Below are 11,678 nucleotides of genomic sequence, written 5' to 3' on the forward strand. Positions count from 1 at the left end.
ATCACAGCTTATATAGTCGAATAGCATGAAATAGATTAAAGAGGTCGAAAAAAGACTAAATCTGTCCAATCTTGAACAGAAAAAAATAAGCTGAGTTTGAATCAATTTTGGCAGCGGTATTGCTGCTGGCTGACCTAAATACCTTTCTACTGATGACAATGAGGATTGCGATGGTATAAATACTGCATAAAATTTAATTCATGTTTCACATTGTCCCAATAATGGGCTTTGTTTGATGTCAGTGTAAGCAAAAAGGATGCTGAGGGAGATACCTCCTCTCCTCCTCCTGGATCTGATATCACTTTTCTTTTACTAACTAACAATAATTGGTTGTTTAAAACCTACTTGATTTACCAAAATGTTATAATATCTGAATTAAAATGTCTTCAATGAGAGCCCGCAGGGCGGCGCCGATATCGAGTGTAGCGAGGTAGATCGGCTAGTATTCATATAGCTGATACTACGATGTTATAAATGCAACTGCAGCGTTTTCAGATTAGTGGTATTCAGTCTTCCTCTTTCTACATACCGCGACACACATATTTCAGAGCTACTTGTAACGTGAATGATGAAAAACCGTTGATTGCATATGGCAGAAACTCATAATCCCGTATGTAACCTATACATTGAGCGAAAAAGTTTTAAACATTATGGTACAAGGATGCCGCATGTGTACTTGCATAGCAATGGTTGTACAAATTACATTTCTAAATCTCGAAACCTGAACTGAAGAAGGGAATAAACATTTTCTTGTTTCATTATATTATGCTATACCATTGCTTTTATTGAGCTATAAGCTTTTGCTTGCCCGCAGCAAAGGAAAAACAGGTTATGGATTGAATAATGCAATTTCTTGAGAATAAAGAGGTGTAGACATTACGCTGGTAATGTATTCCTCAAGGATTGATTTGAAATTTTATCTTATAAAGCTCATATTTCTTCCGCCTGTTCTATGTAGAATACTTACAACGCCTGCCGTAGCACTAATCATAAAGTGCAACTTCTTTACTTTTTCTCTAGCAAAGCAGGCTGTTTATAATCAGAGATGCAACTGCTTTTATAACCTTAGCCTTTGAACATCTCAAACGCATTTTTGTCATAAGAACAGCGATAACCCTCACTGCCTGCCCTAGCCCCCAAGTATCAATATGACAATCTACATTACGACACGTTTATAAAAATAAGAAATTACTAACCGTATTCTGAGCAAAGGCCACACAAAGACCCTTTTATGAGGATGCTTATATTTCTATAGTCTGATTTATTCACATTGGTGTTATGGAATAGGCTTTCATCCAAATTGAGTGATATACCATGTAGCCAATAGAGTTTATGGAGTCTAGACAAGTTGCCATACAGCAAGGATCATGCTGTTGCATAGTAGTAATGTCTAATCATGGTACATCTTCCGGATGGGTCCTTGAAAATTTTCGCGTGTCCTTGCGACAGAAATTCGCTCATGCAACAATAAATTGTGTGTACAATTCGAATTCCATTGGAAAGAATGGATAGGTGTTGGCTGATCATTAAGCAGTTAACAATGATTCTCGAGAAATAGGAAAGATTTACTTTTTTAGCATCTGATGTATAAATAGTCCGTTTTACTTGTATTCAGTACATGACCATTTATAGTGAACACAGAGAGTTGTTATACTACATTTTATGGGAAAATCGAATGCAAATCAAAGGAGCCATCTCCATGTAGTTTATCTCGAAGCATTTACCGAGGCGGATGCAATCATGATACATGCTTATTGATCAGCAAGCAGAGTATGACATGGCCACAAAAATTAGTTGAAAATCATCGTGCCATTGATCCATGCTTAGTGTCGTCGTGCACAGAGCTTGTAAATAATAAACAGATCAGCTTTAACTTTATATATTTTTTTTTGGGAGGCACAATAACTTTTTGAATGATGTATCATCAGGTGGTTAAAGGCACTGCTAAGCTACTGTACGTTCTTGATCTCTCTAAACACCCACACTGTCGTTCGAATCTGAGTAGAGACAGACATTTCATATGAATTGAACAAAAAAGTTATCCCACACCCAAAAAGCTTGTAATTGTATACATGATTTGTGCTACGAAAATCCATTCAAAAATGTGGTATTCGCTTCTGAATTGAATATTCTTGTATGATTTAGAAATTTACTCAAGCATTGTACAACACGAAAACAGAATCTAGGTACTCTTTCTTTTCTACTACAAGCTGCGTTTCTGTGATCCAGCATTGACGATACATATTACTGTTGTATATTTAAACAAGGACATCTCACCATGTATCTCCTCTTTTCTTTTCCACATTCATTCTGTTATTTATATACTGTTTGCTGCTTTCCCTTAATTCTTTCCTTACTCTCCACTCATTTTTATTATAAAGTAATAAACACTAATTCATCTTCATGGCTGATCATACACATCAGACATACAATCATGATGCGGTTGTATCTGATAACCACGATTACTATCACAACGATCATGATGGTCTTCGCAACGACGATTTAATGGAGGAATACTCTGAAAAAGCCGCTCCTCCTCCTAAACAAAAGTTTTACAAAAAGAAAAAGTACTGGATCATTTGCTCTATTACTACGGTCATTGTAGTGGTAGTTGCTGTTGTGTTAGCTCTCTATGTCATCTTCCCCAAGATTGCTCAGTCCTTGATGAACAAGTCCAAGATTGATGTTACTGCAGCTGGCATCACATTCAACAAACCCAATGCCTTGGCGAACCAGGTCTATGCTAAGCGTGATGGCGACGACATGAACTCGACCTTCTACATGAACATGGAAAGTGCTCTCTCTGATACCGGTCCATTCCACGCCACCATTAAGTTCCATAACCCTGTTCAAATCTTTTACAACGAATCCTATCTCGGTGATATTTTCTTGTACAATGAAACAAGCATTGGCGGTGGCCATGGTACTCTCAATGCCATTACTCCTTTCTTGATCAGAGATCAGGCTGCTTTTACTGCTTTTGCAAAGACCATGCTGGCTGTGGAATCATTTAAATGGACCCTCAAGGGTAAACTTGACATTACTGCTCTCTCCAGGTAAAATCATTGGTCCTTCCTTTCTCATAATACAAGAAGCTTTTTTTTCTTTCTTTTTTGCATATATGAGGAAACGATACACAAAATCAACTTGATGCTAACCTTGTTTCATAAAATAGAACCGCCACTGTGGACCTGAACAAGGAGATTGTTCTGAATGGTAGGTTACGCAAACCAAATTGTATGTATTTATCCAAAAACTCAACCTTATGCTTGATTCCCTTATTTAGGTATGAATGGTTTCCCAAATGTTAAGATCAATTCATTCCAGCTTCCTGGCGATGATCCCAATGGCGGTATTCTAGTTGAATTGGGCACTGTCTTAGAGAGTCCGTCTCCTATCGGTGTGCAGTTGGGCACTATCAAGCTCGCTATCGGCTACGATGGCGTGCCATTGGGTATGGTTGCTGCTCAAAACGTGAACCTTGCCAAGGGTGAGAACAACATCCTCCTCAAGGGTACTCTTTCTCCTCACAATGACACTGCTTCTCTTGACAAAATTGGTGTGCTCTTCTCCAACTATGTCGCTGGCCAACTCTCTAATACTTCTGCTGTTGGTGTGTCTTGTGCTCCTGACGGCGTGAACCCTATCAACTGGCTCTCTGAAGGTTTCTCTACAGTCAACTTGAATGTGGGTCTCACTGCTGGTGCTCCTCTCAAGATCATCAACGGCGTCAGCATGGGCTACCTTGACCTGAAGTTTGACCCTGCTGCTCCTTACTCACCCATTGCCAATGCTCCTGCTGTCACTGCCAACTTCCAGTTGCCCTTTGGTTTCTCCTTGAACATTAGCGAAGTCTCTCAAAACATTACTCTTGCCATTAATACTACCGGTGCACAAACCGAGAGCTTTGCTGTGATGCAAACACCTTTCACTCCTGCTGTTAGCAACCAACAAAGCGGCACCATCATCTTCCCACTGAACAATACAGCTATTGCTGGTATCCCCGGAAAGGAGAGCTTCTATAACCAATACACCTATGCCTTGACTGCTAGTGATAATTACACCTTTATGGTCTCTGGTATCGCTACTACCAAAACCAACACGCCGATCGGTCCCATTGTATTGACTGGTATCAACTTTACTGTGCCTACCACGCTCAAGGGCTTGCAATTCTTGAACAGCACAGCCACTGTCATCAATTCGCTGGATGTCACTGGTGGTACCGAGGCTGGCCTTGCTCTTGCTATCAATGTCACTATGGAGAATCCATCTGATTTCGGTATCTCGACTGGTGATGTGAGCTTCAATATGGGTGCTAGTGGTACAACCCTTGGCCTTGTTACTTTGAACAATCTTACCTTGAACCGTGGTCAAAACACGGTTGCTGCTGCTGCTTCCTTTGACCCCAAGTCATCCGATGTTGGACAAAATCTGCTCAGTACCTTTGTCATGGGCTCCAACAATGCTGTCGATATCTCTGGTTATGCCAACTCTACCAGCATTGCCTCTCTTGCTCAGGCCTTGAGTGTTGTCAGCCTCAGTTCTACGCTTCCTGGTCTCACCACTGCTCTGATTCAAGGCTCTTCTATGTCAGTTCTCGACAACACCTTGCAAACAAGCATGGTTGGTGTCAAGGTCACTATTGCCAATCCCTTCTCTGCTGGCTTGAGCATCTCCAAGGTGGTTGCCGCTGCTACGTTTGTCGGTATGCCTGTTGGTAACATCGATCAGGACATTAGCAGTAATCCCTTTGTCATTGGCGGTAAGGCCACTGCTACCTCTCAAGACTTGAGCATGAGCATGAACCTGGAACCCGCTGCTGTTGCCTTGTTGCTCCGTACACTTGCTGTTCAAGCTAATATGGATACCAGAGCCCTTGATGGCCTGCTCGCTTTGGGTGGCTTCAACATTGAAGGTCAAGAAGATGTCGGCACTGATTCCAGTCTCTTTAAGGGTTTTGACGTGTCCAAGTTTACTTTGGATGCTATGAAGGCATTGAAGGTCGATCTCTCTCTCTCTTCCACCATCACCATTGGTCAATATGTCAATGATTTGGCCTTCTCTCAAGCTGGCGTTGCTGTTGCCGCTGATAACTCTGTCACCAAGTTGATCCCTATCGTTGGTCAGCCTATCGTGCAACAAGTCGTGGATGGCTCTATTCTCGGTTTTGAGACGATTGTCATGTCCAATGTCGCTGAAAACTCATTCACTGTGCAAATGAAGGGTAGTATCTCCAACTCTGGCCCTATGGATGCTACGATCAGCTTCCCTACACCTCTTACCATCTACTGGCAAGGAAAGACGCTCGGTACAGTCACTATGGCCAACATCGAAGCCAAGGCTGATGTCGGTGCTTCCTTTGATGTCCAAGGCAGTTTCTCTGTCAATAACGGCAATGACATGGCTGAATTCTCTGCTTACTTGATCAACAACGAGTCCTTTGAATGGGAGATTGTCAGCAAGGATGTCAGTGTCACTGCTCTTGGCTTTACCTTTGTGGGCGTCTCTCTTGACAAGTTTGTTACCTTGAAGGGTTCCAACGGCTTCAAGAACGCTGTTACCGTCAAGTCCTTTGATTTACCTGCCAATGATCCTGCTGGTGGTATTACTCTCACTGCTGATACTGTCATCAACAACCCTAGTCAAGTGGGTTTCAACCTCGGTGGTGCTGTATTTGAGACCTACTTCACTGGTGTTGACCTTGGACCACTTGCCACTGATGGTGCTGCTTTCTTTGCTCCTCTCTCTTCCTCTAGCATGAAGATGAAGGGTCGCTTGATCCCACAAAACACCAAGGAAGGTATTGTTGCTATCACCACCGTCTTTGGTCACTATCTTGCTGGCATGTCTTCTGAACTCACTATCAAGGGTGTTTCTGGTTCTGGTAGCAATGGTCCTGTCAGCTGGCTTACTTCTGCATTCAAGACCATCAACATTGAAAAGATCGTTTTGCCTGGTCCTCCCACTATCCCTGAGCTTATTCCCTCTGTTGAAATGAAGGATCTCAAGCTGGACTTTACCAAAGATCAATGGGCTCCTCCCACCAGCTCTTCTAGAGTCGAGGCTCAACTCAAGAACCCCTTCGGTTTCCCTCTCTCTGTTGCTCAACTTGACATGAAGGTAGAAGCTACTTACCACGGAGCCTCTGTTGCTACTCTTGACATCCCTACATCACCTGCTTCCACATCCAACACTGGTCTAATTACTACTGGTTTCAATGACATTCCATTCAAGGTGGTCAACCACGAGCTTTTTGCTGGTTTCAATGCGTTGTTGACCTTGACGCCTAGTGTCACCTTTGGCCTGAAGGGTACTTCCAATGCTGTTGCTAACACTGCTGTTGGTACTCTGTCTCTTCCTGGTGTCAAGTTTGATGTTGACACTCATTTAGCTGGTAAAGAAGAGACAAATGTATTGCTGATTTCTTTTTTTTTTTCTCTCTAACATTGCTAAATTCTTTTATAGGTTTCAATAGCTTTGGAAATACTGCTATTGTCAAGTCTCTCAAGGTCACTGGAGCCACACTCAAGTATATTATTGTCGAGTTGGATGTTACATTAGCCAATCCCTCCAACATTACTATTACCATTGGTGATGTCAACTTTGATGTTTATATGAACGAGTTTAATGCTATTGTTGGTAAAGCTTACATGCTGGATACTACGATCAAGCCTGGCGCTCAAGACTACAAGTCCATCATGCATTTGGGTGAAGGCGCTACAAGCATTCAAGCTGTTGGTAAGATGCTCTTCTACTACTTGACTGGCGCTGCTGTCCCTTTGACTATACAAGGCTCTCCCACATCCACCACGATTGAGCCTCTTAAACAAGGTCTATCTCAACTCAAGCTTGCCACTTCTATCAACGGTGTGAATGAAGGCTTGATTGAGCAAATCGACGTTGTTGGTGACCTTGGTACCATTGTTAGTACTAGCCTTGCTAGCGCCAAGATCAGAATTCACAACCCCTTGGACACTCCCTTCACACTGAAGCACATCAAGGCCTCTACTACTCAATACATGACATGTAACAATGCCGGCTCTGTCAGATACACAAACCAAGAAATCGGCACTATTGATTACGAACTTCCTACTCCCATGGTGATTCCTCCCAAGTCGAGTGTTACATCTGATGACTGGCCAGTGACAATTGACTTGTCTAGACTTGAAATTGTCATGTCTGCTGTCGCATCTGGAGAACGCTTCTATAATGTAACCCAAACAGCTAGTGTTGTTGTCGGTGATGGTTTTCAAAGTTCTGAAATGTACTATACTCAACAACATGTTCCTTACACCATCGTTATCCCTGAACTCACTGGAATGTCTCCAGAGGAACTGCAAGCATTCTGTGATGCTCCACCTTCGGGCGGCTTGGAATTGCTCAGTCTCAATAACGGAACAGCCAATGCCACTTCTTCTGCTGTCCCCTCTTCTGCCCTTCCTACTAGCACGCCTTTACCCACTGGTAGCACCGATCTTCCTTCTAGCGCCACCGCTGTCTCAACAACAACCGAGGAAGGCAAGTCTACCACTACTGAGGAAGTTAAGCCTACCACAACCAAAGAAGCTCAGCCTACCACCACTGAAGAGGCTCAACCCGCAACCAGCACGGAACCAGTTGCTCAATCCACTGCCTAAATTCTTTTTAATGATTTCTTATACAAATTAACGATACTCTTACCCCTATAATATACTCTTTCTATCTTTATCAATATTGTTTTACATATGAATACGCTGTCAACTATGAAAATAGGATGCTAAATGTAAATTAATAATGCAAACATCACTAAACAATCATTAAAAAAAAATACTCCATCTTATTCGTAACCTTTCTTTCTCTGTGGCGAGTATTGTAAAAGAGGCTATTTAAAGCTACTGTAACATAGTTTTGTATGGATTGCATATTAATAGACTTTGATATTGAACACTCATTGTTGTAGGGGTTGGAATATCAAATTAAGTGTCATTGCCTACCATCATATAAATAAATTGAATTAAAATGGTTTGATTTGTGTACCTGAAGTTTCTATAGCCGATGTATGATATGTGAGTTGATACATGTCATGTTAATTCATACGCCATGAATGCGCAGTACATTTTAAATAGATTGCATTGTCAGCATTGCTGTGTGCTGTGTCTATTGCAGGTCCATTTATACATGATATCATCATGCCAGCAAATGTACTATTAATACACTGGATATGGCAATTTGTTTTGCAGAAATTAACTGGACAAAGGCATATTCGAAGAGTATATTTGGATAAACTGAGATACATGAATCTAAAGAGGGAGTAATATCCCACGCAATATGAGCAAAATCCGTGAAAATGTCACAAGATGAGCAAGAGCAAAAAGCTTCCAAGAGTTCCATTCAGATATAAATAATTTTTTACCATATATGAAAAGCGATCTTATATAAGAGATTGGATACTGAAAGAAGAGCATTCGTTGTATCATATCAACTGCCGCGGATAGACGGCATCTGCCATCCTTTGAAGCGTCTTTTGCTCACATCCTCACTTCCATTGAGATACTTTTTTTTTACGAGAAATGAGAATAGATACATAAACCCACCTTAGCCCTTTTTTCATTGTGCTACAGGCGAACCTTATATTATAGTCAACATCGACAGATTCATAGGGACTAAACATGTTCATCATGGAGATGTATAAGAGCTAGGCAGGCGGCCTTTCATTCACGGTGAGAGCTGCACGAGCAGATGACTCGCTTTAGAGGGTTACCCCACCTCAATTTAAATCAATTAATAAAGCTTGATTTGTGCTTTCACTTGTTCTGCTCTTTTTCTTTTTCTTTTTTTTTTTTTTTTTTTCTGTTCTTGTATTCCAGCATGAGGCTCATCTGCGTAATCCTGTTAATTAGCACACTGGCTTTGCTATTCCACACCGCTGCTGCTGATATAGATCAAGACACTGATCTAACAAAACCACAGCAAAATGACGATGATACATCACTGTTTCGAGGTGTGGAAAATGCCATTGATGAAGATTCTGAAGACGATGCTTACCGAATACTAAAGAGTCTGCAAGATGTCACAGATGATGAAATGGATGAAGATCAAGACTTCAGTCCAGACAGCAACGATGAGGACGAAGATGAAGAAGACAGCGATCTTCTATTTGATGATGTCGACGATGAAGATCAAGATGAGGATGAAGATGATTTCTCTGCTGATCTACCAGAATTCAAAAATGAAGAAACAGCAGACTTTTTTGAACATCTTCCGCAGCAGCCCGTAGACAATGGTGACAATAAGCTGAGCATTGTGGAAGACAACATCGAAGTCGAAGAAGTTGACGAGGAAATGGATGAATTAGCCCCTAAACCCGACCTTGGGGAGGACGACGACGAAGAAGAGGAGGAGCAAGACGATTCAAATCAACACAATGAAAACTCCACGCCTACTCCTGTTTTACCGCCCATCACCAATGAAAATATACCCTGGAACAGACCTGAGCCTGTCATGAAAGTTGATGGAAACTCAAACTTTTACCAAGACATCAATTACAAGGAATCCGAAAAAGTCAAGCAAAATCCCTCATCTACAAGCAACTTTCAATTTTGGCATTTATTTTTTATTCTCATGGTCCTGGCGATCGTTTATAACTCAATCACAAAGCGCAAGGTAAAATAAGTGCAAATTGAAACTTTAAACTTGGCACACTGACTGATCCGTTCTGCATGTTGATAGCCCCACAACTTTATTGAACTGCCCTCGTCCTCTTCTTCGCTGCCATGGGGCAACAAGGACGAAAAAGATTACTTGCCTGTAAGTGTCAGAGGCAGAAAGAAAACACTTCTTTGACTAAACCCATCATTCATTAGTTACACAGCAACAGCAAAAGAAATAGCTACTATAAATATGAAATTAAAAGCTCTTGAAAACAAAACATAGTGTGGACAGGAAACAAAGCACAGGTCCGCAAGATATATCCTCAATTGATTTAATAAATGCACTTTAATTTCTCTTTCCCTTTCGTGATGTATCTTTATTTTACATGTTTCCATTGTAATAACCAGCCATTTGCTGTTGCTGATCTCCGTACATTTGTTGCTGTTGAACTTGCTGTTGCTGCTGCTGTGCGAGTGAATCTTGGCCCTCTTCCTTCTCTTTACCAGTTGCTGTGGTTCTCTCAATCTTTGTAGTCTATCAAAAATCATACATGTTGGCATGTGGCAGCGCCTATTCCCAATGCGCGACTTACTTCACGGTATTTCCCAAGATAGATCTTCAATGCTTCTGTGTAGTTCTCGAAACCGAGAGATTGCATAGCCCATAAGATGTCTTCACCATTGATAGTCTTTCTCTTTTCTTGTTGACAACGATCACTGGCTGTGATACAGCGTCAATTTACGATATGGACGTGACATTTGGATCAAAATGACGCCTTACCTTCACTTGTAATGAATGAAATGAATTCAGAAACACACTCTTGAACACACTCTTTGGCTTCCTTTGCGATTTTGGCATTTTCAGGAAGTGCTTTCTTCATGATACGGGCGACACTGTAAAGAATATACTTAGAAAATCATACTTTACATGTTGCTGGCCGCATGGTCTTACTTTGCAATGGGAAGAAAGCGATCTTGCTCTTTAATGTCGATATCGAGTTCGTCTCCAGAGTGTGCTGACATACTTGCTTTTGATTAAGTAGAGACTTTAAACAAAGAAGGAAAGAAAAAAGTCTTTCTTCATCTAAAGACACTGCAATTTACATTGCATTTCCTCCGAGATTCTTTGGTCGAATGATGACGTCCCAAGCAAAAATCAAACTCGGGGGGTCTCAATTAAGCCTTCTAATGTCTTTCTCCACACAATTTCAAAAGGCAAACTGTTATTTCGGTTCCTTACTTATCATCTTACACTAACTTGAAACAATGTCTTCCCGTTTACTTTCTAAATCTCGTCTTTTAAAGCAAGCTTCTACTCGCCAAGCTATTCGCAGCTACGCTTCCGAGTCAAAGCAAGCCGCTCAAACCTTCCCTGAAGAATGTAAGCTGAATTCTTATTTTGTTTATTCAATGTTGTTTACAGTCTTCTGAATGATAGCCTTTGGTGGTAATGCCTGGAGAAATGGCGCCATTGCCATTGTTGCTGGTCTTGTTTGGTACCGTGTTGACCAACACATTACTCGTTCTGGTGATGTACGTCTCGTGGATAGAATGGGAAACATGTAGACATGCTCTGACATTTTTTGTGTTTGTAGGAGAAGCATCCCTTCACTCGTTGGATTGAATACCGTATGACTTCAGCTGAAAAGAACGATGAATTCAATCAAGCCAAATTGGCCTCTGCTGAAGCTGCTGCTGAATACAAGTAAATAGTGGATATCCAGCAATGACAATTACCAGTTCACTAAGTCTTCTTCCTGTAGATTGTTTGTTCAAGATGCTCAACGTGCACCCATCTACCGTATGAGATACCCCGAGTAAGTTCTGATATGGTTGATCTATATTTATATACTCATTGACCATGATTTTAGGGCTTTCGAACGTCATAGTGCTCGTGGACTCACAGCCGGTACTCAAGTTGATTTGACTGATCTCAAGGTTAGATCTGATTAGAGAACATAGAGAGACAATATAATTCCAAGTGCAATAAAAAAAACAGCGAAAAGAAAAAAAATGAATCACAGCTCATGTTTATATCATTCAACATTC

The 11,678-nt window shown here is 41.3% G+C and overlaps 4 protein-coding genes across 4 annotated transcripts; 3 read left to right on the forward strand and 1 right to left on the reverse strand.

The window, feature by feature from the left end:
* Window positions 1-2,403: 2,403 nt before the first annotated feature.
* Window positions 2,404-7,637, forward strand: ATC70_002640 (uncharacterized protein; the record flags this gene model as incomplete). The annotated part of the gene is made up of 4 exons (XM_064822011.1): window positions 2,404-3,056; window positions 3,176-3,216; window positions 3,287-6,394; window positions 6,466-7,637. 4 exons carry the CDS (start codon window positions 2,404-2,406, stop codon window positions 7,635-7,637), a joined length of 4,974 nt encoding a protein of 1,657 aa, XP_064681697.1.
* A 1,210-nt stretch (window positions 7,638-8,847) lies between these two features.
* Window positions 8,848-9,899, forward strand: ATC70_002641 (uncharacterized protein; the record flags this gene model as incomplete). The annotated part of the gene is made up of 3 exons (XM_064822012.1): window positions 8,848-9,642; window positions 9,709-9,786; window positions 9,843-9,899. 3 exons carry the CDS (start codon window positions 8,848-8,850, stop codon window positions 9,897-9,899), a joined length of 930 nt encoding a protein of 309 aa, XP_064681698.1.
* Window positions 9,900-10,011: 112 nt separating this feature from the next.
* On the reverse strand, window positions 10,012-10,652 carry ATC70_002642 (uncharacterized protein; the record flags this gene model as incomplete). The annotated part of the gene is made up of 4 exons (XM_064822013.1): window positions 10,012-10,164; window positions 10,223-10,350; window positions 10,411-10,523; window positions 10,582-10,652. The coding sequence occupies 4 exons, from the start codon at window positions 10,650-10,652 to the stop codon at window positions 10,012-10,014; spliced, it is 465 nt and encodes a 154-aa protein (XP_064681699.1).
* Window positions 10,653-10,895: 243 nt separating this feature from the next.
* On the forward strand, window positions 10,896-11,582 carry ATC70_002643 (uncharacterized protein; the record flags this gene model as incomplete). Its single annotated transcript, XM_064822014.1, has 5 exons — window positions 10,896-11,010; window positions 11,068-11,162; window positions 11,225-11,334; window positions 11,393-11,446; window positions 11,501-11,582. 5 exons carry the CDS (start codon window positions 10,896-10,898, stop codon window positions 11,580-11,582), a joined length of 456 nt encoding a protein of 151 aa, XP_064681700.1.
* Between the last annotated feature and the right edge of the window lie 96 nt (window positions 11,583-11,678).

Source organism: Mucor velutinosus (genome assembly GCF_035048745.1).
Source record: "Mucor velutinosus strain NIH1002 chromosome Unknown tig00000093, whole genome shotgun sequence".
Lineage (NCBI taxonomy): Eukaryota > Fungi > Mucoromycota > Mucoromycetes > Mucorales > Mucoraceae > Mucor > Mucor velutinosus.